Raw genomic sequence first — 17,515 nt, forward strand, 5'->3', positions numbered from 1 at the left:
GGGAAGGCAGGCCAGGCAGAAGGAGCTGCATGAGCCAGGGCAGAGACAGGAGCAGAACCAGCGGCAGTTGGCAGGTGCTAGTAACTAAGGGACAAGAAAGGAGAGGAGGGCTATGAATGAGCCGCAGAGGCCTTGAATGCCCACAAGGAGTTCTGTGTGTGTGTGGGGGGGGGGGGGGGGTGGGGGGGTGGGGGAGTCAGATATGCCCAAACATTGTGAAGAACCATCATAAATAGACAGAGCAAGGGACAGGGCAACACCCAGAATCCTGGGCCTAATAGACCAGAGTTCCCTTCCCCTCAAGAGCCTTCCCTGTCAGATGGTAATCTCTCCTTCCTCAGAAGGCTTATTTGTGATAACAATAGTTAACACTTAGTGGACAATTACTGCATGCCATGGATTGTCACCTTTAATCCTAACAATCCTACGAGATAGGTATTAACATTATCCCTACTTCATAAATAGGGAGCCGGCACTCCGATGGTGAAACAACAGGGCTGACCCCCTGCAAGGCTACATCCTCCAGGCTGAACATCCTCCGTGATGAATATCGGTCAATACCAGGGATAAATTTTGCCAATTTTCTAAAAGTGGAATCGTGCAGTATATCTTCTTTGTGTCCGGCTGGCTGCATTAGCTCAACACTGTAAGAATAACCCATGACTGTTCCACGTAATGGAAGATTGTTCACTCTCGTTGCTGACCAGTACTCCGTTGTGTATGTCAGGGCTGTGTCCATTCTACTGTTGATGGGTATTGGGGCTGTTTCCAGGTGCGGGTCATTGTGAATAGTGTTGCCGTAAACATTCTCATGCATGTCTTTCAATGCTCACCTGTACGCATTTGTGTTGGGCGGGTAACCAATATGGATTTGACCCCAAATTTATATGACTTACAAGTTTCTGTTCTTCCCACGACTCTCCACCACTTTCCACCATCATCCATTTACTTTCCTTGCATAATACTCAATAAAGAGCCTCCTTCATTGAAGAGACCAGCATCACTGCTTTTCTGAAAACGCTTTTTTACCAATCTGGAGCACTTTTTGCTTTGTTTAGTTAAAGGGGATACAAAGGCAACATAAGGCACTGTTTTTGCCCTGAGGAGCTGCAACCTAGCTGGATACAACTAGCAGTGTTTATAAAATAAATCAAGTGCTAACCTGTGTGATACAGACTTTAAGCACCTAGATGATCAGAGAGAAAAATCTGTGAGATAACTCGAATGGCTTGAAAAGATTGCTAAAGAAACAGGCATGGAACTGGACCACCCAAAATGCCTTGAGAGTTTTGCTTGCATGAGATGGTTTTACCATTGTTTCTGCACAGACTGATAATGCAAACTCTGTCCATTTTCTTCTACTGTCCCGCAGAAAGGCCTTCTTCCCAGACACCAACTTGAATGATTTCTCTTGTTTTCTGTTTATTTTCCATTTCAAGGGAGAGTGGGGATTGGTTACTATAGCAACAGCTACTTCTCCAAATTAATTCTGAATTTCATCAGATGTTCAGTTTGACAGTCCAGCTCTGCCTTCTGATTGTCTGGCTTTCACAACCACGCTAATTACCCAGCTCCTAACGACTCCCTCCTGCTGCCCCCGGGGGGAATAACACAACTTGTATAACTCGAGAAAATGCGTATTACAAAACAATGCTCTGGCCTGGGAGAAACACTGATGAGTGAGGAGATCTTGGGATTTTAACCATCCGCCAGCCATTTTAGAACCAAATACACAAGGCCATTTGGGAAGAAGACGGGCTTGGGAAGGGAGAGGGTGGGAATCGGTTTACAGGATGCTCCGTGGAGAGCAGGTTACAAAAAATGGAGGATGTCTTTCTGGTTTACATGTAACGTCAGAAGAGGAACATTAGTTTCTGTCGATGTGAAGCAAAATGGCCAAGGGCCTTGGCACCTGGGTGGCTCAGTCAGCTAAGCGTCCGACTTCGGCTCAGGTCGTGATCTCGCAGTTTGTGAGTTCGAGCCCTGCAGTGGGCCTCTGCTATCAGCACAGAGCCCACTTCAGATCCTCTGTCCCCCTCTCTCTCTGCCCCTCCCCCACTCATGTTCTCTCTCTTCCTCTCTCTCTCTCTCTCTCTCTCTCAAAATAAACATAAAAAAAAAAAGACAAAGCCAAGGGCCTAGAGTGGACCAGTCAGGATTCTCCTCATGCCTTTGCCTTCAATTAACTCCATATCTGAAATTAGTTCATTCTTTCCATGGGATTGCCTCCCTGCATGACAACATTTTACTGCTTCCCTGAAACCTCAAACAGACACACCGTTCCACTCCTCAGAGATGTGCTCTTATTAAAGGTCATAGGATCCTCATGGAAAGTAGCTTATTTTTCATTTCAGAAATGGAGTTATCTTTCCTTTGCAAGAACTGTCTGCAACCTAATTATAGGCCCGTTAGTCAATACAAGATCCATTCTTCAAAAGTTTCCTCCCCAGAACTAAATTTCAAGCACCTCATGGGCTCATGGCTTCATAAAATGGTCCTCTGATCCCTTAAGTCCGAAAGCCCATGGCAGTGAGAGCGAGAAAATTAAACTGGGCTGGCAGCTCTCCACTGTCAATGAGTTGGTCAGAGTTGAATCAATGTGTTTCCTGGCTTAGACAATGAAAGGCTCTTTAGTTCACTAATTGTCTTTTCTTAAACTAAAACTCTCTCTGGATGTCGGTTGGCATGTGCAAGGAGAACCATAGCCAACCAGGCCACCCACTACCAGCAGTGGACCCCACAGAAGGCAGAAGAAATAGTAAGAAAGTGTATGAGCTACCTGCAGAAGAAAGGATGCAGAAGGCTTGTCAAGAACCATTCATTCCTGGTAGGACCATCAGTGCTACTTGGGAGCCCAATAACAAATCCTAGGAGGGCAGGGGATGTGGCCAGGAAAAAGGAAGGAGCTTCATGGGAGAGAGAATCAATGGCACCATGTTGGTCCAGCCATTGGACTCCATCTTCCTTCCACAACCACCCCTGGGGGTATTTCCATGGAAACAAGCAGGGTTATAAGGTGATGCGTTCCATCAACCACCACCACACATTCATCAGCCATGCCCCACAGTCTCCCTGATCGTTTTCTCTATTGCTCCGTCCAGGCCTGTTTGTTACACACACACACACACACACACACACACACACTCACCCAATCCTGAATCTGAGAGAGCCCTGACAATTGATCAGAACATCTCAGAACCACCCCAGGCTGATGCTAAGGCTCTTGTACTTGACACAGTGAAGTTCCAAAAAAAAGCATGCAATTTGGGCAACGAGTATGGTAGAACCTCTCCCCACGGTGAAGACCACCTTACTGTTCCCCTCCCCACAGAGGGCTTTGCTACAGGGGCTCATCCCACCCTTACCAGCAGTCAGGGTGGAAAAGTCAGCCCTGCTGTTATCACACCTCTGCTTCTAGCCATTGTGTGCTCCACCATGTATGGTTCAGGACTATCTTGTCAACTCTGAATTCTGATCTGCCTCATCATGCAACACAGTACCATAGTTAAGAACCTGACTCCCCGAGCCAGGCTACCTGGGTTCAAATCCAGGCTCTGCCACTTACCAGCTGAAGGACCTTGGCAAGTTACCTTACCTTTCTGAGCCTCGGTTTCCTCATCTGGTAAGGTGAAGATCACCTATCCTCATTGTGCAGATTATCACAGCACGTGTACATGTGTTAGCCTGTTATTAGTAAGGAGCGAGTCTTAGTCATGCCTGAATCAAATCCAGGACTATTAAGGATATGCATGGGCAAAATCTGCACCTGAGGTCACATGTGTGCTCTTGAGGGATGAAAGGGAGTTGGGAGAACAGAGAAATAGAAGACTAAGACTCAGGGACGTCTTCCTCAACGCATGCCGCTGACCTCTGAGGCAAATTAGCAGAGCCATCCCACTTAAGTTCAAAAGATCCTATATTAAACGACAACACGGTTCCATTTTTTTTTCTCTTTAAAAATTAACTTCAAGTACAAGTGGTATTATTTGAGGCATTAGAAAATATTGAATTCCAGGAAACCCAAGAGGGCAAGGCAGGACAACCACGGAGTAGCATTAGTTTTTAGTTGTTTTATTTCTAATCTCCAGCCTCTGGAAAAATGACTTGGGTGTAATCAAATGAAAACAATGAAAATAATACACTTGAAGGTCAAATAGCTAACTTAATAGGAAACTCATTAGAAACGTGGCTGGACAGATTCAGGGCCGAAGAGCTCGTTCGTCTGACTAACAGTGAAGAAAACTCCGGTGCTGTGTTATTAACCAGGGAAAGTCCTTACTTTTGGATCCGGTCTGCAGAGACGTCGCGTGGAACTTGCGAATCTGGCAGCAAAGGCAGTGTGTTAAAATGCTCAGCGATTCGCCATGGGTTCAAAAGAGTAAACACAAGCATAATACACTACTTTGCCAAGTTCAACAAACTGTTTCATGGGGCTCTGAGTCCCTGATGAGGGCAGCAACCAAATGGCTAAGTAAGTAAACCCAAGCCCAAAGGTATCGCTCACTGCTCACTGGGGATCACTGCCAGACACACGTTCTTCTCTGGAATTCACCGATGACAAATGATCAGACCAAGACAAGTTTCTAGAGCAGGGCTCATTTCCTCTTGGTTGCAGGATTAAGTCCATATTTCTCAGGCTGGCCAATTAAATCTGAATCCCCAGGGGTGAGGCCCAGGCATCAGTATTTTTTACAGACGCCCCATGAAACTTCAGTGTGCATCCAGCATCCAGAATCCCTGATGTAGGCGATCTGGCCTCAACCTTTTCTAGCACCTCCCAAAAGAAGGTGATACTCTAGCCACGAAAAGACCTCTCAGAGCCCTAAACACCACATCAGGAATAATCAATATGGTTTATCAAGCATATTTATTAAGCATGTACCTGCCACTGTACTTAGCAATTTTATTCATGATCTGGTTTAATCCTCACACCCTTATCTAGAAAGTATGGAGCTACTGGCCCAATATTATAGATAACAGAACTGAGCCTCAGAGAGGTTAAGTCACTAGCCCAAGGTCATACAATAGCAACTAGAAGAGCACCTGGCTCATTCAAATCGAAGCCCACTTGGATCAATAAAATATATATTCGCCCTACTGGCAAAGTACCTGGGACATAAGTACTCAATAAACTTTTGTGAAAGTAATAAGTGATCAAATGAATGAATGACTAGACGAGCGAATGAATGAATGAGAACACTGGGTAGAATTAATGACCAACAGCCCTTGTTAGATCAATTCTGCCATCCCCTGCCTTCAAAAAGGCCTCAGTCAGGATCTGCTTGCTGCCTGAGAAAGCTGGATTAAGGCACTCGAACCTGAGAAGAAAAATGTGAACTGCTTCCACTGTAGGCATTTCCAAACAATTGACGCTAGAAATGAGCCCTGCCTTGGTTTGTGACCTGCTGAGCTGCTGTTTCTCTAATAGAGTGGTTCTCAAACTTGAGAGTGCATCACAGTTACCCAGAGGGCTGGTTATGACACAGAACAGGGGACTCCACCTCCATCTGGGGGCGGGGGGGGGGGGGGGCAATGTTGTCACTGTGGTCTGGGCTCCCTCTGAGAACTGTGGCTCACGTACATTACTGGAGTTTATCAGGGTTCTGCCATTCTCAAGGGGTTACTTTCCAGAGGCAGCCATACTCTGACTCTACAGGACCTCTGCTGTATCCCAGGGACGCAGGTCTTGCACCAGCCCCACCGCCCCTGGCTGTAAGTTGAGAGGGGGAGGTAGAATGCTGTCCTCCAAGCCTGCTGCGCACAGTACAGCCTTTGCGCTCTTGCAAAGACCCTGTCTCTTGGTTTCTCCTCTGCATCTCTGGCTGGAGTTTTACGGCAGTGATTTTCGCCAGGAGGCAAGAACAATAATATGCCCTTCCGGAAAGGTCTATCACATCCTCAGGAGGCAAAGGTAGCTTGAAAAAGCATACTGTAATGTACACATCTAGGAAGGTGGAAGGAGCTTTTAACTGATAGAAAACCCACCCAAAGTGTCTTTATGGTAGGAATTCAGAGAATTTTCTAGAATACAGACTCCTTTACATCTTCTCCAGGGCGGCAGGTCTAAGGCTCACAAGACCCATATGCTTATCGAGGAAGGCACGTTTGTTTGTTTGGTTTTGCTTTTTTAAGCTTCAGAAACTCTTCCAAAGGTGGGAGATCACAGCTGACCAATGCCCAATAGGCTTCCCACTTGGTTCCAGAAAGCCAGGACCACCCTTACCTAAGATAGGAGACGTGATGAAAGAGTTGGCCTGGTCTAGCATATGGCAATGCAAAGGGCCAATGAGGCGATGTAATCTTGCAGGGCCAGGAAGAGAGATTTCAAAAACCAAGGGCAGACAAGTGAAGGCACCAGGGGAATCTCCCCCTCACTCCACACACCCCCATCCCCCTCCCTCCCTCCACCCACCCCTCCCCCCCACCCCTACCCTGAGGGGTGCTGTTACCAGATGGGGTGCTAAGTTTCCCTAAAGTGTTGTGCGGCAAGAAGTTCATTTCTGGTGGTTTTGCGGATCGGGTCTCCTCGGCTTTCAAAGGGGAAGCCAGGGCGAGACAAAGTGCCTTTGATGTTTGCGCTCTGGGTCCTGAAATCAGAACCTCAGGCAAAAACTGTTTTTATCTCTTCCACCCTAGGCAGCCGAGTTGAAAGCTCTGGCGGGCACTTCCTTTTCAGCTGTTATTTCCATACTGTCAATTCCCACCCTGCTGAGAGAATGGAATTCCTTTGACTGGAAACGGGTCCATCTCAGAGATGGTGCCGGAGATTTCTTTTTTCCTCTTCTCTCTCCATTAAGTGATTATCCTTAGTACCACATACTAGAAGGTGTAGGTCTATCCTCTTTTATTTACTTAGCATTAGAAACCAGTTACGGCTTGTGTTGACACAGAGTTGACAAATTTGAGGGTTAATCACCTTCACCCACAGGTCAATAGGAAAGTAACCCCAGGGTCTGGTTTGAGAAAGAAACATTTGAAAGGAAACACTTGATCTTCGAGTTTACCAGATCTGGGCCCCACACTTCTCCCTGAGATGTCTGCAGAAATATTTTCTAAAATACCCACAAAGCTGGGATTTAATGCTCTCACATATTTAGGGCAGCAACCCCTATGAACGCCAGGGAATTCTCTCGATCATGGGTTCCAGAATAACGCTTGTCCCCAATTAGGGGCATCTGCAGACCACTAGATGATCTGGCTTGGATCAGGAGCACCGGCCTCAGAGTGCCAGGGACTAGGTTCAGCTCTCGGGTCCACCACTGGTTAGCCAGTGTGACCTTGGGAAGTTATTTGGCCGCTAAGACAAAACTTCCTTACCATAAACCAGAGCTGTTAACAGTATGCATTTCGTGGACATAAGGAATTAACTGAGATGATACAAGCACACATCCTAGCACAGGGTAAAACTCAATAACTCATAGCTATTAGTATTATTTTAAAGTGTAAATAAAAACTATTTTCTTCCTCAAAACCGGTGGCTTTGCCCTATTCCTGGAATGAAAGCCACAGCCCTCCTTTAGTCAATGTGGTCAAAATCTGGCCCTCCTCATCCTCCTCCACCCCCTGCTGCTCACTCGCTCCCTCAGCCTCATAGACCCTCTGTCACTTCTGTCAACACGAGGTCCTTCCCTCCTCTGAGCATTGGTTCGTTTGCACATGCTGTTCCCCTTGCCTGGCATGCCCGCAACTTCGGCGGGCTCACTACCTGTTCCACTGAGGCTTCAGCTCAGTAGCCACGTATCTGTTCACTCACTGAATGTCAGCCCCGTGAGACCAGAGCTTGTCCTGTTCACCCCAATATTCTCAGTGTCTAGAACAGGCCCTGGCATGTAATAAGCATCCAATTTGTATTTTTATTTTGTTAATGAATGAATTGCTTTTTCTCTGGAACTAGTATGTCAATATCATGGATAGTACAGTCCAAGATAGTGCCTTCCCCTTGTGAAAGCCCAAAGTTCCTAAACATACGGGGTTAGATACATCATTGCTCTACCACGTTGCTACTGCTGGGACTGCTGCTGCTGCTACTGGTGTGTGTGTGTGTGTGTGTGTGTGTGTGTGTGTGTGAGTGCGCACGCTTTAAATCATAAAAGTCCTGGCTAAAGAAGAAATTGTAAGGATCTTCAATAGTCCTATTCACTTGGCTAATGTCCAAACAGCCGGTTAGATGCGAAGCACTGATTTTTCATTCGGCAAATTTGTATATTTTGGTACTCAGCTAAGGCTCTTGATTGGCCTGTCAGGCAACCAATCAGCTTCCAGGGAGAAGGTTCCCCTTCACACTGTGACTGGCTGAGAAACCACACACTCAGGTGTCCCCACCATTGTTGCCACCACACTGCCCCTACCACACCCCAGGGATGCAAAGGATTGAAAAGGCCAACCTAAGGAGGATGCCTAGGGCACGGAGGTAGGCTGCAGAGCCTGCAAATTAAGACACAGATCAGAAATACAGGGTTGAGGCCCAGCGGAGGAAAAGACAAATGGGGTCACTAGGCCTGTGTGCCAGGGCCACCAGCTAGCCATGATACCCTGTGTTATGAACTGAATTGGGTTCCCCAAATTCATAGGTTGAAATTCCAATGCCCAGGACCTCAGAATGTGACCCTACTTGGAGACAGGGCCTCTAAAAAGATCATTAAGATTAAATGAGAACATCAGAATGGGCCTTAGTCCAGTGTGACTGGTGTCCTTACAAGAAAGGGAAATTTGGACACAGATGCATACAGAGGGGAGACCACATGAAGACACGGGGAGAAGATTGCCATCTATAAGCCAAGGAGAAAGGCTTGGAGGAAAGCTACCCTCTGACTCTGATACCCAGAACTGGGACTTCTAGTCTCCAGAGCAGAGGAACAACACGTTTCTGTTGTGCAAGCCACCGAGTCTGTGGCGTCCTGTTGTGGCCGCTACACCAAACTGATACACCCAGCAAGTCCTAACCTTCCAGGGTCTCAGTCTCCACAACTGAAAAATGGGACACCTGGCCTACCCACCTCACAGGTTTGCCACAGGGAGCAAATAAGGTGGGACGTGGGGGAGCTTTGCAAATTATACGGAGTTCTACAGATGACATCGAGAGATCTAACTTAGCTCTCAAAGCCGGGTCCCAGTGTCCTGGGCAGCAAAGCAGATAAAGTCAGAAGACCCTGGAGACTGTGGGGTCACAGGTGGAGGTGTAGGGGCTGGAAGAGCGCCTTGGCGATCCCTGGCTCCAAACCTCCGGGGAAGGGAGGAGAGCTGCCCTCCTCCACAGTTATTTAGTGGATGTGGGAGAAACAGAACTTGCGTGGGAGAAGGGAAAGAGAACAGAACAGAAACCAGAGATTTCTAAGAAATTAAAAGCCAAAAAAAAAAAAAAAAAAATCCACATTTAAGTCCCTGGGAGTTTTCTGGATAAAAACAATTCATTTCATTTGTATGGTATTCTGCAGGCCATAAAATGTTTGGTGGCAGTAGAGGTTTTTTTTTTTAACCTATTTGAGGTCAGGAATCCCTCTGACAATCTAACAAAACCTACCCACCCTCTCCTCAGAAAAAACTAATGTAGGCACTGCCCAACATCTAAAACATTACATACCAGCATGGTCCTATCCTGCAAGGATGAACAAGATCTGAATCTACGCTGTCCAATATGGCAGCCAAGACTCATGTGGCTATCGAGGACTTGAAATGTGAGTAGTGGGGCTGACAAATTGAATTTTTAATCATTTTATTTTAGTAATTCTAAGTTAAATATCCATCTATGGCTAGTGGCTTCTGTATTGGACAGTGCAGTTATACACTATTTCAGGGGGTTTATAAGCACTCTGCAGCTTACCCACTGGCCCTTGCCAATGGACCAGGCCAAAGGAACCACTTGTAATGAGTACACTGTCTTCACGATAATTACCTTTTTTGAGCTTACCAGAACATGTATCATCTAATTTAATCCTGTCAACAACCCTTAGAGGTAGAACTGTTACCCCCGTCTTATAGGTGTGGTTATTGATGCCCTGAGAAACCCTTCAACTTGCTCAAAGTCTCATGTTGAGGCCACAGTGAAGGATTTGGGACTAAAACACAAGAGTCTGATTTCAGAACTCAGGCTCTTTCCTGACTCCCGAAAACCTATTGATAGGGTTTTATGAACTGAGGCCCAAACTCCCACCTGAGACCTTGATGGAAATTACTTCTAGTCACCCAAAGAACTTTAAATTATGTGGTACCCATCTTTAAAGTTATAAGCAAGGGCTTCTCTTCTTCTTGAAGCCTCCAGCAGGAGCTGAACTGAGACCAACCTGACCTTGATAACAGAATGTTTTCCCATTAAGTTTCATCTCTGTCCTTCCCTTGAGAGTACAGATTCCTGTTCTCCATTCCACCTTCAGGATTCCCAAGGCCAAAGTGAGCACGATGCCAGTGAAGAAGTCAGGCTTCTCTGTGCCAGACTTCAGTTATCACAGACCATCTCCCAAATAATCTGCAAACTTCATACTGGGCTTGCACTCTCTCCAACTTCCTGATAAAGAAGGCTCCTCCCCTGAGCCAAGAAATCCCAAGCACAGCACCGCACACAGAGCATGGCACCCACACGGGTCCACATTGTACTGGTCATCCTTTACAGCTGCCTTCAGGTTTTCATGGTAATCAGGTCACATGGAGGAAAAACACTCAGAATTGTATAAAACTCACTCTCATCCTGCATTTTGTATCTCCACTCACTTCTAAACTCTAGAAATTCCCCTCATTGACAGGCATATTCAGATTCATTTTATCAACGTAGAATTCTACTTTTGCCAATTCTTCCTCAAAAAAAGAAAAAACAAAATAAAAACAAAACACACCTCCTTCATGGCCCAGCCTGTATGTCATAAAAACATCTAAGCTCCAGGACTCCACAGTGCTAGATATGTTGCTTGTATACCTACATAGTATTTTTCTATCATGCCTTGTATTGTGCCTTGAAAATGAGATTTTTAACCACATTTAACACAGTGCTTAACCAGACACAGACACTCGGTAGGCCACTGGTTCCCATCCTCATTAAAACACAGACTTCTGGGGCGCCTGGGTGGCGCAGTCGGTTAGGCGTCCGACTTCAGCCAGGTCACGATCTCGCGGTCCGTGAGTTCGAGCCCCGCGTCGGGCTCTGGGCTGATGGCTCAGAGCCTGGAGCTTGTTTCAGATTCTGTGTCTCCCTCTCTCTCTGCCCCTTCCCTGTTCATGCTCTGTCTCTCTCTGTCCCAAAAATAAATAAACGTTGGAAAAAAAAAAATTAAAAAAAAAAAAAAACACAGACTTCTGGGCCCCACCCCAGAGTTGCCCATTCATCAGGTCCTCAGTGAGGCCCTTGAATCTGCATTTCTAACAATCCTAATTTATACTAATGTTACTGGTTCAGAGTCTGCACTTGGAGAATGACTGCAAGGGATGTTTGTGGAGAGAATAAATGAATGAACGAAGATTTCCCTCAAGCATTCTATCCTCAAGGGCTCCAAAAATGAGCTTCAGAAAAATCAAGATAAAACCTGTTACCAACATTTACTTCTGGATGAGGAGAAAAAATAGAAACAACAGGAGGAAAAATGGCAAAACACAGCAGAGAACCAGAAGAAGGAGCACTTAGAATAGATACCAGAAAAACTTTCAGGTTACCATCTGGCTTCCTCTTAGCCACTACTGTGTAACTTATTATGCTCAGACCATAATTAAAAATATTACGATTATACCAAATTAAAAATAGGTTCATTTTTCTGACTCGACTGTATATTTAAAAATATTCTGGAGAAACACTTTGACTCAGGAAGTCCAAGCCTAGAAAATTTCTCATAAGAAAAAAAAATTACAGAAATGAATATAAAAATGATTACAAGGAGGATCACTAAAGCTCTGTTTATAATAACTAGAAATCTGAAACAACTTAAATATTTCAGAAAAGGAATCAGATTCAGTAAATTATGATACATCCATAAATGGAATACTATAAAGTCTTTCAAACTGTCCCTACAGGGAATATTTATTGACATAGAAAGAGATGCATAGTATAAAACATGAAAAAATTTTAAGTTAAAAAATGGTATAAACAGTAAGTTCTAACTTTGGATAAAAATCATGTTCAGATATAGAAAAGTAGATAAAATATAAATAAATATAGCCAGAGTGATATTAGAACTGGGGGGTTAGAACTGAATTATTTGTTTATTTATTTATTTATTTTTTATTTACTTTTGAGAAAGAGAGACAGAGTTCAAGCGCAGGAGGGGCAGACAGAGAGGGAGACACAGAATCCCAAGCAGGCTCCAGGCTCTGAGCTGTCAGCCCAGAGCCCGATGCGGGGCTGGAACCCACGAACCGCAAGATCATGACCTGAGCGAAAGTCAGATGCTTAACTGGCAAGCCAACCAGATGCCCCTGAAAATATTTTTAAATTTTAACTTTTGTATTTCAATAATTTCTGCAATAAATACATATTGCTCAAGTAATTTTTTTTACAAGATATTAAAAAAAGAAAAGATAGGCTATAGGAAGTTTATACTCTCCATTTCTTCCCAGGAAGGACCAACGAGTTGAAGCTCAAGCATTTTTGTGACTTTTTTCCCAGCCCCGCTCTTCCACAAACACCACTTATGACTGGGACTCCATTTGTGAGGCATCTGCTCCGCCGAGAGATCCCTCCTCTTTCTTGGTACTTCCCGGACCTGCTCAAAGCTAATTCCCAGCTCAAAGAGCCTAACTTGGAGTAACTCATTACTCCACCACTGGGGCATTTGCGTTAGGCAATGACCTTTACGATGGATCCACCATGACCCTGGTCACCCAGCAAACTGCCATTTTTCAGAAACCACGGCTGTCTCGCATACTGGCTTTTAATAAGGCGGGTTGCCTAGCAACCGCCAAGGAACTGGCCGGGAGGCGGAAGAAGGCACCAGCCAGAGCTATTTATGACCAAAGGGAGCCGTGCTCCGTGTGTCTGGTTGCGTTCGAGGTAACCAAATAGGAGATAACACCCAGCTATTTTTGCATCATGAAGAAAAAAACTACTTGGCTCTTGCCCAGAAGGGCAATTACCTAAAAATCTTGGCAGGCCCCATGGTATGAGAAATGGTAACTGATACGCGGGTGAAAAAAAAAAAAAATCACTGACCTTCATAAATACTGATGATATGAGGATGGTTGAGGGATGACATGATCTCAATCTCTCGTCTGATGTGAACCATGTCTTGTTCATCCTTAATTTTGTCCTTACGAATGGATTTTATAGCAACCTATAAAGTCAGGAAATGAAATGTTACTCAGAGGACTAAACAGATGCAAATCAGCCATTGGGGGAGTTTGGAAAATAAATACAGATGTTACTTGTTGGCAGAACCGACAATAACCAAAACAAAGCTTCAAAATACCCCCTGTCACGCCTTTCATTTATAGCAAAAACACCCTTCTCCTGACAACAGAAAACGTCAGAGTCCAAGAGCCTGGGGTTTGGGACGCTGGGTTAGGGGGTTTTATTTTGGTCTTGTTTCCCTTGTGTCGTTGTTGTTGTTGTTGTTTTTCCATAAAGCAGAGGTTGCTTCACGTGACCAAACTCGTTTATTCTAGGAATCCTGATGCTTTGAAAAAAGGAAACCGAAGAGCTCAGTTTACAGGGTATAGATGATTAAACATGGATGGGTGAAATCAGTATCACTCAGCCCCAGCGGGCAGCTGCCGCAGCAATGGCTGGTGAAAGCTTCCTTGCACGGTGCTTCTCCAGGCCAGTTCTGCTCAAATGCAGGGTTTTAAGACTCCAGCCTATGCTGTGGTTGTGCAACTGCTCAGAGGCCAAATCCTTCCTTCATCCTTCCTCTGGCCCCGGGCACCTTCCATCGCACGTGACGTGACGAGACAAAAAGGCTCTGCTATAGAAAAATCAGGATGAAACAAAGGGAGGGACAGCCAGACTCCCTGCCTGGCCCCAGATGATCCCCGTGCCAATGTCTGCAAATGCAAACTGTAGAGGCCTGCCAGGGCCAACGAGCAGAGCAATCGCTCAAAAGAAACACATAAATAAAAAGGCATTAAATGACAACGGGAATCTAATGAGGAAAAATATGTTGGCCAGTGGATTCATCTTTGCTCCTAAACAAGTTGCTTGGTAATTTAGTTCATCCTGGCTCTAAGGGAGGCAAAAAGTACTCTGGGGGGGGGGGGAGGGGGGGCGGGGAGGAAGGTGTCCGTGGGTAACAAGGAAGCTTGTTACCAACAGCCAGCTTAGTCCCTTCCAAAGTGGTCCTCCTATGACGTCAGCTCTCACCTGGACCACCCTCTCCTAGATGAAGGCATTTAACTCATCCCTCTGGATCACAGAGACATGAAATACCCCGGAGAGACAGCGTCCTCATTACCAGCAGCCCACGGCCACACCTCGATTACGACAGGGGGAAGCCCTGTCAGCCTCAGCAGGAAGCTACTCACATCTGGGAACGTTTGCATCTTCTGGTTTACACCGGGTCCCCACCAGGCACTATATATGAAAACTACAATCAGCCCATCTATAATTCAATGAGAATTGGGCAGCTACTATTATCATTGCTGTTTTTGCCATTTGCTGCCCTCCCAACAAATGTCAATGGACTAGCAGGCCCACATATCTCTCCTTTGCAAAAGCCTCCCCAGCTGTAATGAAATCAGTATTTGTGTCATTACTTGGCTCTAAACTAGCGGGGATCTTATTCACTGCTTTATCTCCCGTGCTTAACTCCGCGTTGGCACGTGGCAGGCCTGAAAAACCCTTAGTGTGGGCAGGCAGGCAGGTGCTAGGTAGACAGAAGGGGAAGGAAGAGGGAGGAGAAAGGAGGGAAGGGAGGGGGAGGCAGGGGTGATGTCTGCGGTTAGGTGATGAGAGCCCAGACCAGAGAGGCGACAGTGAAAGCGGAGCATAAAAAGAAGGACCACTCTAGTCAAACACCACCACCAAGACAGGCACACTGGGAAGATGCTTCGTTTTTCTCTGGCATCCTACTGCAAGGGCAATCAAGGAATGGACAAAGCAGACTGGAAACGCTGGACGCCCTGCTGTAAACCCAGGGAGAGGCACCGTCCTCCCCTAGACTGGGAGCAGACCCCGAGGCGGAGGCCGGATAAAAGGAGGCTGCCCAGAGATGAATGAGCCTCCAGCTTCAAGGCCCCTTTTCACCAGGGTGCCGGGCTCAAGGCCCTCCGAAAGCCCCATTCAGTATGCAGCGAGAAAAGCCTCCCTGCGCTGACGTCAAATGTAAAGATATGACTGGAAGGCTTTATTTTGTCTGAGCAGGGTCTGCGATCCTGGGAGCTTGTTCTGGGAGGAAGCAGACTGTGAGCACACACAGGCCATGGAGGATGTGGGTGGCTGTTGGACCACCTCCTGCATTCCTCCATGGACTAAAGATGGGCCAGGGGAGAAACCACCCCTTTGATTATGCAGCAGGCTGAACTTGGCCTCAAGGAGGCTCTACTGTCAAAGGACAATAGGAAGAAATTCTTTCCCCATCCAGGGGCAGGGGAGGGTAAAGACATTCTGGGGGGTAAGAAAATAAGCCTACTGGTCAGTTCCCCCCAACAGTGGGGCAGGAGGCCGACTGTCTCACAGCGCCGTTTGCCAGGGGGATGTTTCCAGCCCAGGATGAAAAGGAAAGTGCTCACATTCTAACAAAACCCCACTCAGCACTGAGGAAACTAAAAGGGCTCCATAAATGTTAATAACCATGGTGGTTGTCCCTCCACAAAAGTTTCCCTCTTCGTACAATGAATCTTCTATTGAAAATGTAAAAGAGGGCTCATTCTGCCCCCTCTTTCAAAGGGTTGGTGGGAAGTCCATCGAAGAAGGCGGGCTAGAAATCACTTAGAACCATGCAATTGTCAAGGCCAGGGGGAGACTCTCATGTCAACTCCCAAGGGCAGTGAGATGACCCACCCAAGGTCGCAGAGCCAGTTAATGGCAAACCACGGACACAGTAACAACCACTGTAATAACAGCAGGTGGTCGTGGAACACTTCCTATACGGTGCAGACGTTATGCCAAGTGCTCTACACGTCACGGATCTTTACATCCTTATTCAGGCTTCAGCTCCAGGATCCCTTAGGGAAACCCTCCCTGACCCCTTTAGGGGATGAGGCAGCTCCTGGCCACCTCCCTCTCTCCACACCTTTCCCTACTTCATCTTCGTGGGGACATTCTGCACCATCTGAAATGCTTCTTGGTTTGCTGCATATTCAGCCTGTGACCAAATCCAGCTCATGGCCTGTTTCTGTAGGACCCAGAAAGCTAAGAATGGTTGCCACAATTTTAAAGAGTTGTTTATAAAAGGAGAAAGAGATCTATAAGTGTAGTTCCTGTAACTTAAGGTGGTGCCTGCTTCATGAAGTCGAAGGATAACCTGAGCCAGCACAAGGCAAAGCCGTGTTGTGTAATGGTCAGGAACATGGCTTTGAGTCCGGGCTAAAACCACTCATTAGCTGTGTGACCTTGGAGAGGTGACATAACCTTTCTGTGCTCCAGTTTCCTCATCCATCAAGTAGGGAAAGAAGGGTACCTGCCTCACAGGTACCCTGTGAGGATGAAACGTCAGGTGCTTGGAACATGCCTGGCCCAGGATAAGTGTTCAATAAATGGCAGCATGTTTAACCTGAAGAGACTGCCCCCTATATAGGGCCTTCCTGCTTTCCTTCCTTTCATTCTTGGAGCACACTTGAATTCCTCCTGGTTCCTCATGGGCCAGCAAGTAAAGGCCTAGGGAACATATGTTCCCCAAGTACATAAAAGTCAGGAGAATCTCTCTCCAGGTCTTTAAACTGTACCCTCCTCTGACATGTCAGGAAGCCCAGAGCAGCTGGGGCTCACCCACCATGATCACCATGGCATCTGAGCCTGAGACCAGACAGAAGGATAAAGCAACCCCAGGACTATTCCCCCCTGCCCCCATCTCCTTCTTATGGTCACCTGTGCAGGTGACCAGGGGAATAGAATGGCCTAGAATGAGGCTAAAAGATGGCCTCAAGACATCCACTTCGGCCTCTCTGCATTTGGACTGTTTATTCACTTACTCCTTTTGGGTACCTACCAGGCACCAAGCACAGTGCTGGGACTACACAAAAGGGAAAACCAGCAAGATTCTGCCCCAGCCCTCAAGGTTGGGGTGGGGGGTGGGGAGCAGAGGAGGAGAAGGACAAGGGCAACAAGCAAAAATTACACAAGTGATCACGCAATTTTCCTCATGACCGGAGGCTACCAAAGAAACACACACGGGTGCCAGAATTCTGGAGAAAACCTTCTCTCCAGTTTCCCTCAGTCCTCGCCCACATCGACAAAGAAAGATAGAGGTGGGGAAAGGGCCCAGCAGGAAGAGATTACCAAATGTCTGAAACCATACACCCTCCCCCCAAAACATCCAATTTGTTCCTGCACGAGCCAGAGAGATGTCACTCCGCCTTCAGAGTGACGGGAACTCACGCGCAGTACAACCACTTTCATAAATGTTCCCAAGTCTAGACAGCACCGTGTGCCTTATAAAACGGTCTG

The 17,515-nt window shown here is 46.5% G+C and overlaps 1 protein-coding gene across 1 annotated transcript in view; it reads right to left on the reverse strand.

The window, feature by feature from the left end:
• Window positions 1-17,515, reverse strand: part of NUAK1 (NUAK family kinase 1) — a 73,731-nt gene that overhangs the window by 27,549 nt on the left and 28,667 nt on the right. The window contains exon 2 of the mRNA XM_045466226.1: window positions 13,127-13,247. Coding sequence (XP_045322182.1) covers window positions 13,127-13,247 — 121 coding nt within the window. The remainder of the gene's footprint in view (window positions 1-13,126; window positions 13,248-17,515) is intronic.

This window comes from Leopardus geoffroyi, chromosome B4 (genome assembly GCF_018350155.1).
Source record: "Leopardus geoffroyi isolate Oge1 chromosome B4, O.geoffroyi_Oge1_pat1.0, whole genome shotgun sequence".
Lineage (NCBI taxonomy): Eukaryota > Metazoa > Chordata > Mammalia > Carnivora > Felidae > Leopardus > Leopardus geoffroyi.